Below are 23,924 nucleotides of genomic sequence, written 5' to 3'. Positions count from 1 at the left end.
ACGAAACAGCATTTAAAAGGCATCATTCAAGAATTCTGCTAAATATTTCCATTGGGCTCGAAATCTATCCACTATGATCTGTTTGTAAAATTATGGCTTCAAACGTATGCCAAGTGTATAACATGATGTACATTGCGTAAAAATGCAGATAAAGATCTGTAACACTTCATACTTTCATGTGCTAGTAATAAGCATACATGTGAAAAGGACCTCAAGAAAATAAAATTAAACTGGGCTCTATCAGAACTTAATTGACTGTAACATGCTTATACATCTTGTGATTGACTGTACATACAAAAGCATAAACTATGGTTTCCAAATGAAGCAGCAACACTTACATTTCATGTGTATTGTTTGCTGTAAAAATAAACCTGTGGATTTATATATTTCTGTTTGAATTGTTAATGGGGAGTAATTACACTTGTCCTACAACTAACGTCGATTCAGGCTAAATATAGTTATCTCCCTTATACCACCACCTTAATCAAATGAAAATTGTGTGCCAAGTTTAAGTTATGATCAATAAATGTTAAACACTGTTCAAGTTTGTATTTGGTCTTTTTTTTCATTACAGGAACCTTAGATGTGATTGTAACTTCTTGTTTTAAACCTTAAATGTGATTGAATGTTCGTTCTTTGGACCTTAAATGGGATTGCATGTTCATTCTTTGAACCTTAAGTGTCATTTGAATGTCGCTCTTCGACTTCGTACTTTATTGGGCCTGTTTTTTTATTCGAGCGTCACTGATGAGTCTTTTTAGACGAAACGCGTGTCTGGCGTACAAAATTTTAATCCTGTTATCTATGGTGAGTTTATTCATTAACTGAACCTTAAATGTCATTGACATTACACGTTACTTCTTTGACCCTTAAATGTGATTGCAAAATGCAACTTCGTACCTTAAAAGCGATTGCACGTTCGTTATTTAAACCTAAAATGTGATTGCATGTTCGTTCATTGAGCCTTATATGGGATTACACGTTCGTTCTTTGAGCCTTAAATGTGATTGCATGTTCCGTCTTCTTTAAATTTTAAATGCGATTGCACGTTAATTCTTTAACCCTTACATGTGATTGCACGTTCGTTCATTAACCGTTACATGTGATTGCACGTTCGTTCTTTGAGCCTTAAATGTGATTGCACGTTCGTTCTTTGAGCCTTAAATGTGATTGCATGTTCGTTCTTAAACCCTTAAATGTGATTGCACGTTCGTTCTTTAATCCTTAAATGTGATTGCACGTTCGTTCTTTAACCCTTAAATGTGATTGCACGTTCGTTCTTTAATCCTTAAATGTGATTGCACGCTCGTTCTTTAACCCTTAAATGTGATTGCACGTTCGTTATTTAACCCTTAAATGTGATTGCACGTTCGTTCTTTGACCCTTAAATGTGATTGTACGTTCGTTCTTTGAGCCTTAAATGTGAATGCACGTTCGTTCTTTGAACCTTAAATGTGATTGCACGTTCGTTCTTTGAGCCTTAAATGTGATTGCACGTTTGTTCTTTGAACCTTAAATAAGATTGAAATTTCGTTCTTTGAACCTTCAATCTGATTGCACGTTTGTTCTTCAAACCTTAAATGATATGGTTGTACGTTCGGTTTTTTTCAAACTTAGATTGGTGTATGTATATTGTGTTAGGTTTTCTGAACGTTTCTATAGGCCGGAGGAAGAAATTCTAAATTTTCTTATCTTATTTGTGTTTGTGTTCATAGTTACAAGGTTATCGACACATGCTTCCTGCGTACTTTAGTGTAATCTAAATCATTTCATGTAAGAAAGTGATATGCCATAACTGAAACAAATAATTTTGTTCCATACAATGGCCTTCCATGTAAAGTCTTTAACATGAAGTTACCAAAAAAAAAAGAGAGGGAAAATACCAGGGAGCAATCGAAAACCATGTCCAATAAATACAGACAACACATGGCCAAGAATAAAAACGACGAAAGCACAAGAAATGGTAATAAATTGTTTTTATAGAAAACTTAAAGTGTCATTAGCTGTCAAATTCATGTTCACCGATTTGACTCAAAGTCTCATATTTGATTTATAACATACTCAAACATATATCCAAATAATAAAAAGTCTAAAATAAATAATTTACGATGCACGGACTCGATGATATGTATCAGCATTTCGTGTGTATTTTAGTCTAGACGCCATCCAATTAACCATCGAGGTGACCTCCGAAGACTACCGACGCTCATATTGCCCGATATAAACATAAACATAAATATAAATAGATAGCGAACTCGTGCAATTGGATTTTTCTAGGTCTGTTTGATTTCATATTATAGGTTTAAAAAAATATGTTAATAATCGTTTTTACCTGTATAAGAATGAGGTTTAGTAGATCGAATCAGTCAACCAAATGGTTTACCCTTGTTTCACTTCCAATGCCGACATTCTTTTCTTTTTAATAGCTGAACACGCCTAGTTCATTCGTAACCCATCTCTAGCTAAGGGGTTCAATTGAAGTTCACATGAATACGGATTTAATGAGGTCGATTTATTCACTTGCAATTGAATAATTCATTAGCGATGTTTCTTTGCTTATTTTTGACAAAACTAAACCAAACTGGCTGCTAAAAGCGAATTATTATATCACTGTTTCCCTTTTATTAATGATTGAAAAAAAGTCATATTTTAATTTTTTTTATATCTCGTAGCTAATGCCCCTTTAAGGTTTTCAACACGATTAAAAGGCAGTCCATGTATAATCGAACCCGAAAGAACATAATATAAAACAATTTTGTGAACTCGTCAAATTTTAATTAGGGTGTGAGTAACGTAGAGTACAACTACAGGTGAAGGCCTGTAATCAGACAATGAACTTTCAAAGGTATTAGTAAGTCTAGGTTAGTCTATGGAAAGGTATATACTATGAAATTTAGAGCGAGGGGCTTGCCCCGAGTTCTTAATTTCATAGTATATATCTTTCCATAGACTATCCAATTTAGCACATATTTACAACTCGAGTAATCTTTTAATTGGTCTATTGATAGTTTATTTTGGCTGACTACTTGTATCACAGGTGTTTGTAAAAAGGAGCTCATTAACGAAGTTTTGTAAATCTACTCACTAGTATTATTGTGAAATATGTGATTTCAAAAGGCCCTTCACTCCAGAATGAAAAGATGGTAGCTGCTGGTGTAAGTATGTATACTGATATAAAGCGGTGTTTTACTATACATGTTCTTCTTACATGGTAAGATGACAAAATAAATTGACCAAAAGCAGGCAATAATTAAATTGCAGTGGAAGCTTTACATGTTTTGAAAACATTTTTTAATTTCACAGTAAAACTAAAGCTATAATAAATTTGAAACATAGAGATAGTTTGTCCCCATAGATATAGTCTAGCAGATAGGCATTAAAAAGCAACTACCAATAGATCAGAGATTATAGGTTTTGTGTTTTGTGTTGTTTTTTTTTTTTTATTATTATTTCAAAGTAAAAACTAAAAGATTTATCAGAATATGTTTATATATATATATAGGTGGCACATTATCTTCGGACATAATCACAGTTTTTCAATTCATGACATCGTCCTGAACATGCATGAAATATTTGCCACTGGACATTAAGCAACCAATAATCAATAAATCAATCAATTCATGACGAAATAGATCACCTTCCTTAAGAAAGTTTATCACCAAGTTGCTTTAATTTTCCTGCACAAGGTTTCATAGTACACACTTTTCTGTGTACAAAGTAATTGCATGGATGATACATTATCATAATTTTAAGATATCGTTGTACTGTAATCAAGGTATAAAGAACCATATGTATTACCCTTTATTTAAATGATAAAATTTGCAATTGTCAAAAACAATTTTTAGATCCAAAGATTTTAATAGCAGGATATTTAAAAATCAACGTGAAAACTAATTACAAACTATTTAATTTAATTTGGAACACAGCATTTTATTTCAAAATAGCCAGTGGCAATTTTTGTTTTAAATATCTTGATTACGATACAATGAAATCTTACCCTTGTGGTCATTCATGCGTAGTTTCTTAGTACACAGGAAAAGTATGTACTATGAAAATTAGAAGGCAAATATAAGCAATTTGATTGGACGAGAAGTTGTAAGTATGTGCTAAACGCTGCGTAAGGGACAGAAGTTCATTAATTATTTTTAATCAAACAACTCATTACAAATCAAAAATAAAAACCTTCAAGGTAATAAAACTTGATGTAATGTGTAAAATATCCGTAAAGAGAAAAAGGGTCATAACCAATGAGTAAGGAGATATGTCTTCCTGCGGACTATTACCTTATGGGTTAATTCTCAAATCAAATCAGCGTGAAGTTTAGTAAAAAACAGGGTATATTCATGTCTCCTAATATAAAAATAAGGATATGTGGTATGATTTCCAATGGGACAACTATCCAGCAAATTAAGCAATTATAGGTAACCGTACGGCCTTCAACATAGAGAAAAAACCAATACCGTATAGTCGGCTATAAACAGCCCCAACATGAAAAATGTGAAATAATTCAATTGAGAAATTTGAATTAATATGAAAATAAGGAGATGTTGTATGATTGCTAATGAGACAACAATCCATCCAAGTTCAAATGAAATGAAGTGGATGTAAGCAATAATAGGCAACCGTACGGCGTAATCGTTCTGAATATACCTGTAATATTTGCCATTGGACGTGAAGCAGCCATCGTCCTACATCAATCCAACTTTATAAATGTTAACTGTATCCTCCAGACTTCATTCAGGTCCGTAAATTGATTTTTTTGTAGAACAACACAAGGTCCTTCGTGTAAGGTAACATAAGTAGTTGTATAACATGAAAGAAAACATGTTATATTCTAATGACCGAGAAACTAACCAAAATATGTTGCCGAATCGAATACGACAACAGTATCTACTTGTTCAAATCTTTGAACACTATATTTAAAGTTTCCTGTATAGATTGTAATAACAGTTTGCAAAGAAGGGCCGAGGGAATCTGTGCTAATTCCTATAGATTTATAACAAATATATAAATAGTCCTATTGATTTGCCTGAAGACCTATGCTATGTCAATGATTAAATGACATCAACTCTATATGGATTGAAATTACTCACAGATTTGTTTCAATAATGAATTGTCTACTAGTATTTGTAAAGCAATGTTCACACACTTCATGTGCAATGAAGAATAACTGAAATTATAATTCATAACGGGTCTTGTTATAAGGACCGACACTACTAAGCGTGCAATTTTTACAGTGATGGTTAAGATTTTCACTCCATTCCTCTTGGACGTTATGAAATAAAAGTACTATTTGATTTAGCCTCTGCATGGGTCTGTTATGTAGTCTGATTAATTGACTGCTGACCTCCAACTTCACTGACCAATAAACTGACCAAAATCCTTGATGAAAGATAATCCGACGAGTAATTCATTATTCCTTCTCAAGTTTTGCAATTTTCCAAGTTAAAAAGGGGTATTTCTCTAGAACAGTAAAAGACTCACTGCCCAAATTCGATCTCTGTTTGTGTGTTGTAGTTATTGCATTGTGTATGAGTGTCATAAAATTTGCATGAGCAAACTTAAGAAAGAGTGCGCACGGAAACGAATAAATTTGCAATTTTCCTAGTTATAAAGGGGCATAACTCTAGAACGGTAAGTGACCTGCTGCCCAAATTCGAACTCTGTCTGCGAGTTTTGATTTTTAGCATTGTGTATGAGTTTCATAAAATTTAGATGAGAAACATTTAGGTTAGAGTGCAGAAACGAAGAATATTGCAATTTTCCAAGTTGTAAAGGGCATAACTCAAGAACATTAAGTGACTCAATGTCCAAATTTGAACTAGTCTGCAAGTTTTAGTTCTTAGCATTGTGTATAAGTTTCATAAAATTTGCACGAGGCAAACTTAAGTTAGAGTGCGGAAATGAAAATGGGACGGACGGACGGACGAAGGGACGGACAGTCAAAGGTAACACTTAATGCCCCCTTTGCCTATGACGGGGGCATAACAAGTTAAAAAGGCCAATAAAGTTCGAAGTTGAAGAACATTTGAGGACCCAAAATTCCGAAAAGTTATGCAAAATACAATAACCTAAATGGTTTAACATATAACAAATACAACAAAAATTATCAAAACCAAGCTTCCTCCTATCGTACATGTACTCATATAAAAAAAATGTCCCGGAAGCTGACCTACCTCATAAAGAAGAAAAGGACACGGGACTCCGATTGTTATTTAACGAACGCTGCTTTCGTCCGTTTTAACCGGTGTGACGAGAACAAAGGATGGAAAAAAGTACACGGATTACAAGGGATTGAATCAGACAGCAAAGCAAGATGATTTCTAAAAAAACTGGTCTAACCTTGTCACATATCTATGTACTTATCCGAAACCGAGCCTCGTTGTTCTTTAACAAAAATGTATCATAGTATTATAAAAAAAAATGTTCATTGTTGGGAATTCTGTGTTGATTGCAGAACTTTGTTAGTCAGTGGTAACTTTTCTCTTAGACTGTTGGTATATTAGAGATTGACATATTGTATAGACATCTGCCTATAGTTGAAATCCGTGTGTTGATCTTTAGATGTCTTCTTTATTTGTGTTCTTGGGATTCTGTTTCATTGATGGATACCCCTCATCATCTCCTTTTATTAATATCAATGTTACGCAGTCATCATTACCGAAACTAATAACAAAATGTGACCTTTTATTACTGCGGATTCGGTTATTTTGGTGGGTACTAATTTTCGCGGGTTGAGGAAATATTGTATATTCGTGGATACTTGATTTCGTGGTTTTGCAAAAGTCTACATGCAAACCTTTGAAAATTTGAAGTTCGTTGAAATTCGTGGTTCACTTATATCAGCGAAATCAGGTATCCCAAGAATAGTAGTAAATCCACTGTACTTCATACCATTTGATCAAACTTATATGTTTGCGATATAAATTATATGTGAACGTTTTACAATTCAATAAAGTTGCAACTGGACATGCACGTGAAGTACAGGCACGTGAAGAATCAAACAATCAATCAACAAATCAATTTGAATAAAAAAATATTCGGTCTAAATTTCAATCCAACAGCACCTTTATGACACATTTTAAGCCAAAACAAAGCTTTAGATGAAAAGGAAAGGTGATAGAATTGCACATGGGACAACTATCCACCAGGTGACCGTAAGACCTTCAACAATAAACAAAACTCATTCCTTATATGAATTACCCCGGCATGACGAAATGTGATATAATTAAGAAAAGAAAAATCTACGTCCTGATTTACACTACAACACAAAAACGAAACACAATTTATCATATATATATAAGATCCATTTTGTTACATCTGGTGATCCGTTTATTTGGCAATCGCCAATGGCAGTCAGCGGGGTTTAAGAACATCCGTTGTTCGACCTGCTAGTCAAATGCGTTTTGTTAAAATATACTTTTTCACATTTTTGGTCTTTTGGAAAATGTTGTTTGTGCTGTATTTAGACCCCTCTACCACGAAATTTGTTTTGCATGCACACGTATACAAATTGTGGTTTTTATCCAACGCAATCATAGGTTTGAACGTTGTTTTCAATTTAGACTTGTTTATATTTTTTCGTTTGGGCTTGTATTATACTTGCCTTCGGGTTTATATGATCCGTTCATCCTACTACGACTCTTCAAAATTCAAGAGTCTATCCTAAATTGATGTAAATTATATCTAATATGGCCTTCCAATTACCGTTCCGATTCCTAACATCACTGAAGAGACATTAATTGACCTTTTGTAATGCCAAAATATGTGTATTGACAGGATGTATATAGAACCTTGTAAAAAGTGTTGATAACTGAAAAGCAATACAAGGTCAGTTATGCATTAAACTATTCAAATCAAAATACCTTTTTTTAACCGATAAAGACAATATTCAAAAAGGTCATTATACGGTCACGGTCTTCCACGGTGATTAAGCTCCCACAACGATCTTTAAATTCTGACAGCAACACCAAATGCTAAATAAGCAAAATAAGTGTATGCTGATGAAATGGTTAATCGTCAAGAATAATAAAAAACAAAAAAATGAAAAAAATATCAATTAATATCCCACTGAAACGAAATGTACATGGTAGCTACATCTTTCATAAACTAAGCTTTCCTAGGGGTGGTACTTTAAAAGCGTATAACGGTTTAACTTTTTCATATTACATGAAGAAACTTGTACAAATCATATTATTTTGTATATTTCCTAAATCAGATCATAATGCTGTGTTAATAAAAGGTGTTTAATATCTGTTTAAGGCGATAGCATTTGACCGATGTTCAAATCTCGTAAATCGATTAAGAAGAGACAAATCTAAGACCGCGAAAAACATATCGATAGTGAGTTGAGACACCGACACAAAACATATCGATAGTGAGACACCGACACATCGTATTGGTCAATCAATTTGCCATGGTGACAGTAAAATCAGTTAGAAAGAGATCGCCGGTACTAAGCACATAAACAAATAAATTAAATGAAAGGACATAAAGCAAAAAGTAGCATTCTACGAGTAATCGCAGTTTTTAAGAGCTAGTTCAAAGCCCAATTTCAACTAATAAATATACCATATTTTCCCATACCAAAATATAAAACAGTATACAACCACAATAGATTTGGTGGCAAGACGCCATAAGCAGTCTGAGAAAAGCATGACCTTGTGCAATGTCAAAATATAAGTATCGACAAGAAGCTTACCGCATAAGACATTCCAGTAACTACCAAGATGCTGAATAAGCGTGTGCGTGTTTTGTTTCTTGTTATCTACTCCATATCTATTAAAATCATAGTTTAACGGGTTCGTCTTTTTGTTTAAATATTCCGACATCTTTTTTAAAAAGAACATATTGTATGAGATGAAAGATTATAAATTGTACCCTTTCGAAAACATGATGACACGCATACTAAATACGACAGACAGTAATAGTATTTGTAGAAGCTTAACTAATGTTGTTTTTATATTTTTATTCTTATTGAAATCCAACATATGCTTGTACCTCCAAGTCTTAGGGTACTGCTCTAAGTTGACAGTAAAGGTGGTGTCTCTATTATGTTACACGCGGTGCCAAGTATATCAAAGGTTACCGCTGAAGACCTCCCAACTGTCAATAGGAAGAATCTCATTATAGCGCGGTTACTCTTATAAATATACATTACCAGCTATAACAACGCGCGCGTGTGTGTGTGTGTGTGTTTTGTGTGCTGTGTGTTCTGTGTTTTATGCTATTTACTTCAAATCTTTTCCATCGTACATGTAGTTTGTAATGTTCTTTCGGGTGCTGAAATACAGACATTATGTTGACGGATTTCTTGCAGCAATTATATTCGAATACTTTGTTTTATAAAAGATATTCTAAAATATAGTTCCTGTCGATTAAAGAAAAATTACATTGCTGCTTTTTTTTTTAATTTTTCATAATCATACTCGTTTTCGTAATTTCCATTTCATAAATCATGTTATTATACTAATATTACAACTCCTTTAGGTAAAGATGCTAGGTAAAAATGCCCTTAAACGGTTCTTCTGTATAAGTCTCCAAGGTCATTATAGTTACTTTCTCTCTTTAGACGTGTTATATTTTGGCTTTCCAAACACCCTAATGTTTGATTATCGGACACATCTTGTGAAGGTTATTTAATAAGCATGTATTGTCTGGTGAGTTATTCAATAAACTTGTATTGTCTGGTGAGTTATTCAATAAACATGTATTGTCTGGTGAGTTATTCAATAAACATGTATTGTGCTTACGAAATCGGTATCATACATTTTATACTAGATTGTGATAGGGAACCCGAATTAAATCGTATCTAAATCTAGCTTTGAACAACTTGTTTAATCATGATGATAAAGCTAAAATAGTTAATCTTTAACGAAATCATGTTTTGTATGTGCAGAGTCCTCCGTTCAAGCACAGTCGAATCCTTGTGAATTCTCGGTGCATACATGGCTTAAAAAACGTTGGAGATGTAGTATAATATGAGATATATAAAATCCCTTTCGAATGAGACATGTTGTTATAGGGACCATTCCAACAGTTGGTCTTTAGATGTTTTATATTATGACAAGCTCGGTGCTAAGGTGCTTAGGGTCGTTTTTCCAGATTGTTTTATTTGATGTTGTCTCATTAGAAACATAGAACAAATTCACCTTTTTTAACTTCTGATCCAAGTTCAAACTTCGTGTAAACAAATATAAACATTTTATTCAATAAAAAATTCCCTTCGTTAAAAAATACCATTGAAAGTTCATTTAGCTCTTGTGGAATACTTTTCAGCATTGTTTTCATGGTAATATTGAATAAGTTTCGTTTTCAGTAATTGAATGACTATAGCGAATGAAATCATAAAAAAACAGGTGTCATTTAAAATACGAACTGTAAAATCTTGTTCAATATTATCGTCCGATCTAGATATATTGGAATTTTATCAGATAACCGTTGAACATTTCAATGGTATTTCTATTCGTCGTGTAATGTAACCATTTATATAGCAAGACCTTGATAATTTTTAACAAATTTATTTTGCGTATCTTTTGGCATACACGGAATCACATAATAATGACGTAAACATATACAAAATTCATAAACTACCGCAATCATATCACATAGAACAGTCATAGGGGTGCCTTACTACAACAGTCATATCACATAGAACAGACATAGTTCATCCATTCAGTCTTTTATGTCACAATACACATTAGGGATTGTACTTAACTCCAAGATAGTATCAAATGCCGGACGATTATTTAGTCTCTTCTAAGATATATGTTATACTATTAAATTTGAACTATTTGGATTAAATTTGAACTATTTGTTTTTTTCATCAACATATTTACCTTTTGACAATTTGCCTATTTTCCGATTAAGCTAAAATGAGATCAACAAAAAATTGTCAATTAGATATCTGATAGAGTAAATTTGATTATTGCTTGCATATCTTATAATTTTAATTCGGTTAGGTCCAAATATTGTCTGTGCATCGTCATTTTCTCTGTATCTCGTTGTTATGGAGTTTTTGTTTGTTGCATGTAAAAATCAGATATAGCATCAAATATTGACTCTATTCTGTCAAACATCTGGGGTGTTAATTTTAAGAATTCATATACTTAGTATTAACAACTTATGTGAAAAAACATCATTATATTCTAACACCTCAAAAACATTTGATTAACACTAATACATAAAAAGACATGTCACTTGACATTTTGTCTAAACAGATGGAACAAACATCTGCCATCGACTCTATCTACCGTCTTCAATGCAGAAGTATTTGAGAAAAGACGTCTTTCCAATAGGATTGTTTTGGGGGGAGGGGGTGGGGGGTAAAAATAATGTTTGTGACCATAATTGAATCACACATTTAATGATTAACAAATCTGTAATTTCAGTTTTAAATCACTTTCATTTTCATTAGATTTTGAAAAAAATGAAAATTACAAGATATTGTTTTGCAAGACGTTTATCTGTTAACATTAAAATATAATGATCAATATTACGATATAACCACAGGGTGACATACCTGCTTATTTCTTATCTACAAAATATGTTTAACAATACATTAAAGCAAATAAGATCAACTTCTCTATCACGAATTATCTATTTTTCTTTATGACATATGCATGCAAGATATGAAAGAGAATTCCTGTCTGACGTTTTGAAGCAGTCGACTTCTATGAAAAGAAATTTATAATGAATTATTTTTAAAGACCTTTTTTAAAAGAATAATAATCCATTTGAATTTACACGGTTTCATTTCTAATCAGAACAATAATGTATTAAAAAAGTTTTCGAAAAGAGGGGCTCCAGGCCTTTAAATTACAGTCTACTGTTCAACTTCAAAGGTAGTGCTCAAAAGTATGGAAGAAGACTCAGCGACTGAAGTAATTTTGCAGCATTATACATTATCAAAGTAATCGTTTGGTTGAACTTACTTTTCTGTATGAATTTACGTGGTCTACCCTTGAATGTTATTCGGCAGTCATTGAAGTTTTATGTTTTCTTGTTATATTTGACTTTTTATATGTGGATATTTGTTTAACATGTTTAAGGAAGGGGATTACCGGCCAAGATTTCCGTTAATGGCGTTTATCATCGTCTCCAGGGAGGCAAGGTGTATTTAAACATAAACTAAACTTAAATACAAAGTACACAATTAAAGATTTCCGAAAGATAAAATTTCAATTTGAAATAAAAATATTTTGGCTTTTGAGTACAGTATCAAAAGGCTTTTAGTTACAACACATGGCGATTTGCCATTTAAATCACCTTGGTTCAGTTTAAAAAGAGAGTCATGTATGTATTCATATGTACAAAATGTCGGACAAAAGAACCTTTTGAAAAATCCATCATATGCATACATACCTTTTTATTTATCGGTATTTTTAGAATAAGTTTTATTTATGCAGCACTTTAGGTAAATGAAAAAGTAAATAGATAAAAAAGCACAAATCTATCCTGAATTAAATATGAAATGATTATAATTCTCTGTTTACCTTTTAAATAACTTCTGTATTTGTTTAATGTAGGTCAGTTAAATTTTAAATGAATTCAGCTTTTCCCTTTACCTTTCGTACCGTCTCTTTTTATGGGGTTTGTGGTTGTTTTAAAAACCCCAAGGGAATGGGGTAATATATTTTTCGACGTAATCGCCTTTTTAATAGGGAGCTTTAATCGACGCTTTTAAAAATAACCGTTGAATCGGATAATGAAATTAACAGGCCTGGTAATCATATATCCAGAACCCTAGGTAGGACCCCTTTAGAGAAAACTTTTTTTAGTGTTTTAATTTTAAAATTTCGGAGATATGACATGAATTATGAGTATAACTAACAAGATTGATACTTTAGCATTATAAAAATTTGGAAGACGTCAATTGAAAGATTATTAATCCTCCTTAACTCTATATCTCAGTGAAATGCGTCATGGGAGATAGAATACATTAAAGTGCAATTTAACAAGTGAAAAAACATGGAGAGACGGAAGTTAGTCTACTTTCTGTGTTCCGACCTTCCGCTTTCTATTCTTAATTTTCTCCTTCAGTGAAGGTGCCAGTTTAACAGTTTGTGGTCGGTCAAATATCTGTTCCAAATTTTCGGGGCTTGTTTTATATGTCTGTATAATCTCAAGTTGTAACAGCTGACCTGATAAGATATTTACTTCCTGTTCAAGTGTTTCTAGTTCGTCCGAATATTTACTAAATTCGTTTCTTGCAGCACCATATGATTTTTGACTATTTTCTACTTTTTCTGTCAGCAATGATTTGGCTTGGTCTCTTTCAACCTTTTTATCTTGAACATCTGACAACTCCCTCTCAATAGCTATGAGCAATTGCTCTAACTCGCGAACTTGCTTTAATAATTTCTGCCTCTTGATTTGGAGACTGTAATTTTTCTTCGTTTGTGTCAATGTAAGCTTTAAAAAGTCCGCCATATTGGCTTTTTGTTCCTTTTCGTCATGCTTACTCTTCTTAACGTGCTCGTAACCAGCAATTTGTTCATCTAACTGATTCAGTTCTGATTCTATTGTATGCAATTTTTCCCTGTTGTTTTGCAATAAAATTTGAGTTGATTTAACAGATTTTTCAATTTTCTTTTGCTTTTCTTTTTGATTTTTTAGAACATCTGATCTCCTTTTTGTTATTGTTCGTGTTTTCCTTATATAATCATTTACTTCATACATATATTCTTCATCTCTGTTTAGCCATTTTCTAGAAATATCACATAGACTGCTGATTTTGTTTTCTAGATCTGGAATAAGTCTTAATATAGGAAAAGCTTTCAAATCACATGCAACCAGTAATTTCTCTGAAAATTCGGAATCCTTAAATAAATCCTGATGTAAACCACTATCTAAACTTTTCAGAAGTAGTCTCGTATTGGTCAACTCGCGTTCTAATTCCGTTATATAATCAGAAATGTCTAAAGTATAACGATTTGAAACTTCTAGATTAATATCATCACTGCTGTAGCTAATGCAACTCTGATTTAATCGATTTAATACACTATTTTGAAATTTTTCAACTAAGGCACGAAAGCCATCAACCGTATTTCGGAGATTTTCCCAAAACTCAGTTAACATCGTAATTTCACCTTTGTCATATTCCATCGCTTCTCTAAGTTTATTGATAAGACCAACAAGGCATGTTTCACTGTCTATAATTTCTAACTTTATATTTTTGCGCTTTAATTCATTATTTGCGTTTAACAACTTGTCGTTTACTTGTTTTAGATAGTCTAACTGTTTCTGAGTTAAATTGTCTCCCTTTGCCTCTTCAGAGCTATAAAAGCTTTGTTGCAGATTTTGCACTTCCATCTCCGAGTCCTGAATCTTGTTCCGAAGGAAGTCCAATCCATCGAGATACGCTCTCTGAAGGCCAGCTCTGACAGATGTCATGTGTTGTGACTGTTGCCCAACCTCGTTCTACAAAACATAAATATATATTTGAAGTATTAACATTGTATACTATGTACATGAAATAGTGGCAATTCAAAGAGTTCTGTATCAATACTAGTATCAGACAAAATATATCTATTGAAATCAAGACAGGTCAAGCAGGGGCGTATGAGTTGGGTGGGTGGGGGGGGGGGGGGGGGGGGGCATTGAACAAGTTGTGAAAAATGCGTCAAATGGACTTCTTTGTTTATCACATAAATAATGACGTGGTAAATAATTTGTCATCCGTAATGGGGTCAACAGTCGCAGCTGTTTTCTTTTGACCCATCTGCTCATCAAATTAATCCGCTACGTACAGATATTTTTACTGAAACTCTTAAGATCTCTCAAGTCGAACTGATCAAAGACAGTGCAGTCGTACTCTATCCTATACGATTAACTGTTAGTTTTATTCAGTAACGAAATATGTCAATGACGATCTATTACGTATCAAACAAGCTGAAAAATTAATTGCAATCTTGAATGAATACCGAGATTGTATGAGCGGTTATCGGAAAAGGCATTTATATTATACCTGTTTCTATAGTCCTTATAATTGGAAAATATTGATGTGAAACAATGATAAATATCTATTCCAATCAAACAATAGAAACATAAAAGCCCAGAGCATATTTGTATAATACATAGTGGGACGGGTAGGTTGCAAAATCAACACAAAGCATGTTTGAGATACTGGATTGTATAAAGTAACTATTACAGCAAAATAAGACCATCGCAGAATACAGCATTGAGTTCCCTTGTACTCCTAAATATCAATCTAATTAAAATATAGATCTCTGATCTCGGTATACTAATATGAGATCTAACACCCATCGCAAGTTCGATAGATCTATATTTCAATTAGATTGTCCTAGGTATCGGTAAATTGACCATTGAGCAATGAACTTGATATTATATCATATGGTCGGATACTGTTAAAATCATAGTTGACGTGCAGTCTGGACAAATGATATTGACTATTCTTTGGAGACATGTTTATCCAGTTTTCGGTCCGTTAACATTATTTGGCATGTTGCTACATATTCCATGGGTGATATGGTCGTTTCAAGATTTAAATGATATTATATAGACAAATCTGTTCGAAAAAAAGTAGAATACACACTTTAAATCAATACATAATCAAATTATAGGAATAATAAAAAAAATCTCAGACAGTACAACAGACCACACCAATGAGCAACACTACTTTCCTCTGAAAAAATATACGTACAAACAAAGATAAACAAAACCAAAAGACACATTGTCCAGGAAGTCTAACTTGGTACAGGTACATGTATATAATGTGGTGGGTTAAATCAGGTTCACGAGCAACCAAACACCTCCTTCGCCTTACTAGATCATATATCTTCAAAAGTGAAATTCACAATAAAAAACTTTCAAGGAACAACACATGGTCAAGACAGCCTGACTCGATATTGGCACAAATGTTAGGGGGTTAAATCAATTAACGTGCCATCACTCTTAAACTTTGCAAACTATAGACTTGACTTTCAAATATAGTATAACAAAATCATTACGAGAAACAAATCTACATTGCGCATAATCTGTTTTTTAAGATTTTAGTGCTATGTCAAGATAACAGAAACAAATCGTTATTGTCTGTGTTTTATTAAAATTTTTATGACGAAAAAGATACTTTATTTTACACAACGCATCTGATCGTTTGGATGTTTCTACTGGTCAAACATACTTCAACGAAATGGCGAAACATATCGGAAAAATGATCTTACAAGAATTTAAAACATATATTTAAAATGAGACTGACATAGTTATAATGAACACTTTTTAAGCATTTCTCTTCTTTATTTCCCCCTAAATTACACATGAAAGACATTTACACGAAAATTGTTTATAACTTTTGAAAAGCTGAAATGACGAGTGCGAAAAAGTACACTCTTATCGAAAACCAAATATCATATGACTCAATACATAGAAGATATATCGCTCAGTAAACAATTTTGAATAAGCATATAGATTTGGTGTAAGAACAGGTTGTAAATTTTTACAATCATATATCGTACATGATTTATATACGATATAAGTCGAGAAAATTGTCCTTGTAATCCGTCACTTGTGATCTTAAACACGAAATCCTGATTATATCATATGTACATTTGTTAAATGAAATGACAATTCAGCACGGCAAACCTTACTAAGACAAAGACTGTAAATGAAGACCACCTGGATCAAGTATAAATGTAAACAATGCAAAACTTCAATTTGTTAAATTAGATACTTAATGTCTTACTGTATGTGTTATGCATGTATAATAACTTATTTGTCGTTTACTCCTCGAAGAAAGATACTTTTTTTTCAAGATTCCCCAACAATAAAATTGATACTGTAGAATTATGAAAATATCATGTTCAGGAGGGGTATTTGAAGAAAATAATCAGTCGATAGAAGGTAAAACTACCTGAGCCGCTAGACAAAGGAAATTCCTTGCTAAGACTAGGGTTTTCGCAAATAGCTCCCCTCACAATGTGATAGTAGTCTCAGCAAGCCATTAGCATTGAAAACATGTGTATTGAATACAATGAACAAATGATCAAACGAGTAAAAAGGCATATTTATTTTGCAAAAAGAGTTTCAAAAGGCAATTTATCATTGTGCACATACCCTGGCTTCGGTGAAATATGAAAGATATTCATAAGTTTAAAAAATACATGAAAAATTCAAAGACCAACATACTTATATAGGGTGCAATTACAAGACAAAATGACATTTGACTCAAACAAAAATGATTTACGCTTCCATTATAAAGCATTCTCTTCTGTCACAGTCAAATAATGAACGGGCACATCAACTCTTCAAAGTACTGTCCAGAGAATCAACTAGAATTGAAAAATGAAATACAACACATCTTAGATAAAAAAAAATCAACTAGACAATTCTTTTCCTTCTCTGAATTTATGAAGTTTGTTGTTTCATTTATTAAAACTCAATAGCACTGAGGAAAGTGAACTCCTCACCAGTATATAAAAAAATAAGGAGATGTGGTATGATTGCCATTGAGACAACTCTACGCCTAAGTTCAAATGAAGTGGGTGTAAGCAATTATAAGTAACCGTACGGCCTTCAACAGAAAAATCCATACCGTATAGTCGGCTATGAAAGGCCCCAACATAAAAGATGTGAAACAATTCAATAGAGAAAACTAACGGCCCAATTAACGAAAAACAAATATGAAAGATATATATATGACAGACATGAACCAACGACAACCACTGAACTACAAGCTCCTGACTTGGGACAGGCACATAAAGAATATGGCGGGGTTAAACATGTTAGCTGGCGCCAAACTATAGTTCATTACACATCTTTGTTACTACATTTATGTTGCTGAATTTCATCTTATTCTCCCTTGTGTGCCACCAACCGTTAAGGCTAAACAAATGTCAATTTCAAGCAAATAAAAATGTAATATATGTGATTACGTATTCTTCTCTGATACAGGTATTCATATATAACTAATAAAATGTCATTCTTCAACACACGAAATAAGAATTCAATCACACCTCCTTCACCTTATTTCAAACGAAGAATTTAAATGAATTGATACCAACCGAAAACCCGTACCCTCCCTCTTAACAAATTTTACCACACCCTCCCCCTAAATGAATTTGCTACGTTCTGTGAAAGTTTTCCTACCTCTCCTTCCACTTCCTCTCCATCCTCCTCATTGAAATAGAAACTTTCTTTGTCCGTATTGTGTTCTAACATTTTATAGTTCAAATTCAATAAAATGCGGCTCTATTTCTTTGATAATCAATTCATATCACCTTGAAAAGGACATGAAATTCAGTTGCTCTCCTTAAAAGGAAGGAAAACACTCCATTTGTTTTACATTGTAACAACATACACTAATTTACAACAATATTCCAGAAGAAATCACTAAACAACAAAATATTCATTCCAAAAGAGAAATTTATGTCACAGCTTATTCATTATCATGCTAAATCCGCCATTTTAAAATATGAAATTCGATCTTTTAATTCCAATATCTAATATTTTAAATGTTTGTATAACAATAGACTTTGTTAAATAATCCATAGGTCAGGGAGCCTTTTTACTTTTTAATAGCATAATGTGTTTATACTTTTAGCTCTAATTAAGACATTTGTAAAAAAAAATCTGTGTTGTGAAATATATTTACTGAACCGGAATTGATTGATACTATTTTTGAACACTTGATAAAAAATCCATGACTTTTTGTTTGAAGATTTAAATGTAAATATCTAAATTCACGTGTAGTTTTTTATCGACTTGTCTGTTTACACAATATTTGAATAGCTTCTGTTTAAAATCTAAATTCCTCAAGTACAAAGTATCTAAAATAGATGGATTGAGTGTTGCTTACTTAATATCCAGTGACTAATATTTCATGCATATTCTGTACGAAACAAATTAGAAATGTAAAACAATATGTAAAACAATATGTAGGTTCTTGAAGGTAGGTCGACTTGAATGAAGGATTGGAAATTTAAACTGCAACTGAGAGAAATAGTATTTTGGTAAGAGGTTAAAATTTCGTCTTGCGGCAGGTCACTTAAGGATCCTACAGAGAGTGGTTGCAATGAATATGGTTTAACCTTCTTAGTGGTGTACTTATATTCTTAATTCTAAGTATTTCAATTCTTTTAAATTGTATGAACATGAAAAAATCTCAGTTGACTGATTAATCACCACCTTCCATGTTCTATTATTTTTTCTATGTATAAAGTACTGTGTACCAGATTAGAATTCTTATTCCTAAACATTTTCCATCTTTCCCCTAAAAACAATATTACTATGTGTGGACGTATTTGGAATTGTCCATATACAAAAGAGTTCAATTGTCAAATTGAATTAAAAAAAGAGATGTAAAGTGAATTAAAAAAAACGCTTGATTTCAATAGATTTAACCAGCATCGTTTTTTTTTTAACAACTTTTCAAAATTTTCAATAAATTGCGTATGTGTTTATCTCCATTATACATGTATATCATACTGTAGTGTTAACATAAGTATATACAGAAAGAAAGTGTTTCAACTTGTAATCATTTATGAGAGCTATAAGAAGACAATCTAAGCTGTCAATCCGATTAAAATTGTGTAAACATTTAGGGTATGTGAAAGTCCACTCTTTTTTCATAAATGGATTGCCTCAGCTGACAGAAATGAAAAAAAAAAGAAAATTAAATATTTAAAGCTCTAAAGCCATTTGCTTGCATATACACTATGCAATTATGTTTAAACTTTTTTTCTTTTTAACAAAGATACAAATACCCATTCATTCCTCAGAAAGTTAAAAGTGAAGTTATAACCTTCCTTGGTCTAATAGCAATAAAGATAGTACAGGTACATTTTAAAGCTTTACGGACGAATAAGCTTAAAATATGCAATTTTGCAAACGTTTAATGTTATATCATAAGCGGATCGGTATTTAATTTTATACATTTTAAGAGATTTCAACCATTAATTGTTGAGTAATTATAACTGACCTATTGCTCCTGGCAATATATATAAACGTGTAAATAAATAACAAAAGAAGAAACAAATATTTTGTTCGATTTTCAATAAACATAAATATTTATTGGTAAAGGTCACGGAAAATCAATCGTACAACTATCATTTTAATGTTATCTTTTATTTATGAAACAAAAACAGTGCACTCGAAAAACAAATAGATGATCAAAATCATACACATGATATGTTTCAATAAGAATAAAATTGTTCGAGGTCGGTCTGTGACAAGCAATGGTGGATCCAGGTGGGGAAGGGGGTCCGGGGGTAGGATCCCCCCTTTCTTCGTTTTTTTTCAATTATGTTAATGTTTCATGGTGTTCCGGGTGTTGGAACACCTTTTCAAAATGACTGGATTCGCGCCTGAACCAGCATCTGTTTGCATCCTTCTCCTTTCGCATATTTGGTCTGTGGAGCATAGCGGTCTTATTAACTATACTATTCTATATCAAAAGTAATGATAACTGTTTACAATCGGATTACTACCAAACCAAAGCTTAACTGGATCTGAATGTATTATAAATAAAGGGGACATAACCCTGTGCAATATTACGATAGCATGCATAATAGTCATAAATTATTTTGCAACAACTACTCGGTACTTACGTTTCCACTATTTTTCTTTTAAAACGTGTGAAACAAATACGTTTTATTTAACATTCTTAATAACAGTTGCGTGTTTATTCTTCATAATGATAAAGATAACATCGATCTGTTCATTGTTGAAAAAAGAATATTTGTATGGAAAGTGTCAAGAAGAAAATTAGAACTAAGGAAATGTTTTCATTTTAATCATAATGGTTTTATGCCAATCAACTCCCTTAACCAGTTTACAGTATGTGGAAGGATCTCAATAATTTGTTTAGCAGAAAGGACATTGTCATCGAGGAGTCTTAAGTTACCCATTGTTGAGATCCATTTCCTCTAAAGTTAGCCGGGAAACGTCTTTGCAACAAAATCATTAAAAACCGATTTATTCTTTGAATTAGGAATTTAAGTTTATTTTCTTAAGCTGTATGTTTTTGACAGACAACGATATACAATTTGAATGTTTCCTACAATATTAAAGAAGTTTTCCTATTAAATCGGTTCTGAAGTATTGTAGCTGATATCTGAGTTCAAAAGGACACATATTCTTTTCAGCAATCACCTTGCCAGCTTTCTTTCATCACTATGAAGTAACCACTCATTTGCATACTGTACTTTCTAGTTTTGCATTACTGTTCTGTTGCGACTCTCATGTTGAACTGTTTATTAGTAATCTTACGATGTGATTAAACTGCCACTATTATAAGGGAATAATGAATGTTCAAATATATTATAAATGTTTTAACTCCCCCCTTTTTTTACCGTGTCTGTTGAGTTCTTAAGATTAAGTCTATAAATAGAAGAAAGTGCCAACAATGTAGCAAACCAACAATATGTATCTAAAGTTATCATATGGATTAAATTGACAGAAAAGATGAACGGAATATCATATTAGAGGCATAATAGAAAAAGGGCCACAAGTAATTTTTTACTCACATTTTCGACATTTTCTTTTGGAAATTTCCCCGCATAGTCATACGGAACTTCTTTCGTACGTTTCCTGATTATACTGTTGGCCTTTCTCCCACTAGGCCGTTTAGAAGCACCAAGAGTAAGAGCCCCTTTTTGTCCCGTATTTCCGGTAAGACTTGGAAACATAGGCTGGTACATATTCACAATTTTAAATCAAATTATTTCTTTTTAAATTCCAAAAATTTTCTCATCAATTCATGGATGTTTTAATCATTTGTTTTTGGTCAAATTTCCAAGTATTTTGAAATATACATCAGAATGCATTATCAAGAAAAATACCGCCACAATCATTTTAAATCCAAATCAGACTATGCATACAAACTGTACAATCTTTGATCCATTAAATCATCGTCTCGTCTAATATCCACTATTTTCTCCCGTGTCAACATTCAACAAGTACTTGAAAGACCGAATCAATATTTGAGATTTGTTTACCGATATTTCCTTGTTTTTCCCAAGATCAAACTATCATGATTATAGTCATTTCCATATAATTATATCATATTTGTTTATATTTGTTCAGTTTAAATATTAGCAAATAACAAATTATTATACAATTTCTTGACTGACCATCTTTGTCAATTCCTGTTTCCCCATCGTCGTGAAATTTGATATTTTCAAGTTCGAGCTTTTAAAAATTGTCTTTATTGTTCCAATATAAGGAAATGAATAGACAAACCAACGTACATCCATTTATAATGCAGCTACAGTGATTTCTCAAAGTTTACACAAAATCTTTCCACTCCCTCAAAACACAATTTACATTAACTACACAGAGGCCTCAACAAACTTCAGGTTAATATGAAATCACAACACGGTTACTAATGTGCTCTTATGCTAAGTATCTTTTTGTGTCTCTTTAAAATTCTATCATCCGGAAAGATTTGTATAACCCAGTTATATACATATATATTTTATAATGGGGAACTATTGTCAACCTATGAAGGAATAAAAGGACGGTTAAAAAGACTTTAATCTTTTCACAAACAGGTTGGCTTGTATGATTGTCACCCATTGTAGTATAATGTAGATATAGCTGTGCAGATAAAAATAAAATTTGAAATTCAAATATTCAAATATTCAAATAAAAAAGTCAAGGTTGGGTTTGACAGCAACAAAACCATTGACAAGAAAGCTAAAAAAAAAAGATCTATATATAGATTATTTATATCGGTCTCAATAATCAAATAAATCTGTAAAAAAAGTTCTACAAAGATATTTGAATAACAATTCGACAATACTACCAGCCTTCCACCAAGCATACAATAATCTAAATATAACGTTTATTTTGAAGCATTTTTGTAGTATTATATGTATGTATTATACAAAATTATGATTAAGGACATATTTACGGCTAATGTTCAAATTTGTCCTTTAAATTCCTAATTACTTAATTTTCTGAAATAAATTTTGAGATTTCATTTGTTCTACTCTTAGACTATAAACAAGCGGACACAAAACAAAGTAAACCACAACATTGTTGTGCATTTTATCATATTAGATTTTATTATAAGTTTTGAGCTGAGGGTTTTAAATATTTATTATATTTAAATTTTACAGTTATTACAGGCGACATAAATAGAAATAAAAAAATATTTTCAGACATCAATATATATTTCTGTTGAAATATCATAGTCTCAATTACGTTCATGTGTATGATAATAGACTATAGAAATGCTATTTTGATTATATACAATACACATTTGTTTGCGATAGGAATTTCAAATTGACTAAGCCATATCTCCCTTTCACTTACATATATATGCTCTTTTCAATTGACTTCATACATCCGCCTTTCACATTTTACCGTGTTATCGGCTATCTCTACGGGGCAAATACACTAGGATATGTGTTCTCGATTGCCAATAAACGCAATTTCTTTTTTTAGCTATCGTGTACGGAGGATTTTTTTGCGTTTTCCTATAGCCATTGCAATACAATGGATTTTAATCTGTGTAACCTCTATTGCATTTTTTAGCCGATAATAGGGTGTGATTAATTCCTCTTCTGATAAAAATAAATTATTATGGAAAATCGTTAATTGACGAAAGCCTTTCGCCCTGGACTGGACTAACTTCGACAACAATGATAGAAGTTGCCAAAATAATTTTGAAAAAAGCTGCATAGTCATGCCGCATGACTACATCACCAATTCCAGAAATGTGATTGAATGTACATATAATTATTTGAATGAATTTCAAAACATGACACGTCAAATTAGATTTAATTTAACCCCTGTAAAGAAAAAAGTTAATCTTGTGAAATTTAGAAGGATTAAACTTCATTATATTCCTATACACCCACAACCTTTAATTATATCCTCAATCATTGACATTAGATAAAATATACCGAGTCAAATGTTTCCGATGGTCTATCATGGTACGTTTCTCGCTGTATTCTTTAAAC

General features: G+C 32.2%; 1 protein-coding gene across 7 annotated transcripts in view; it reads right to left on the bottom strand.

Annotated features, from left to right (window-relative positions):
* Window positions 1-10,504: 10,504 nt before the first annotated feature.
* The window catches only part of LOC127716454 (putative leucine-rich repeat-containing protein DDB_G0290503), a 29,683-nt gene continuing 16,263 nt past the window's right edge, over window positions 10,505-23,924 (bottom strand). For 5 of the 7 annotated variants that reach the window (XM_052222664.1, XM_052222667.1, XM_052222670.1 and 2 more), the window contains exon 2: window positions 10,505-14,421. In XM_052222664.1, the coding sequence (XP_052078624.1) occupies window positions 12,985-14,421 (1,437 nt within the window). In that variant the 3' untranslated portion in view covers window positions 10,505-12,984. Of the gene's footprint in view, window positions 14,422-18,105; window positions 18,448-21,482; window positions 22,383-23,924 lie in introns of those variants that run through there. The other 2 variants (XM_052222665.1, XM_052222668.1) reach the window with 2 other exon arrangements.

This window comes from Mytilus californianus, unplaced genomic scaffold, assembly GCF_021869535.1.
Source record: "Mytilus californianus isolate M0D057914Y unplaced genomic scaffold, xbMytCali1.0.p SCAF_9, whole genome shotgun sequence".
NCBI lineage: Eukaryota > Metazoa > Mollusca > Bivalvia > Mytilida > Mytilidae > Mytilus > Mytilus californianus.
Note: the sequence above shows the minus strand (reverse complement) of the source record. Positions and strands in the feature narration are given on the sequence as shown.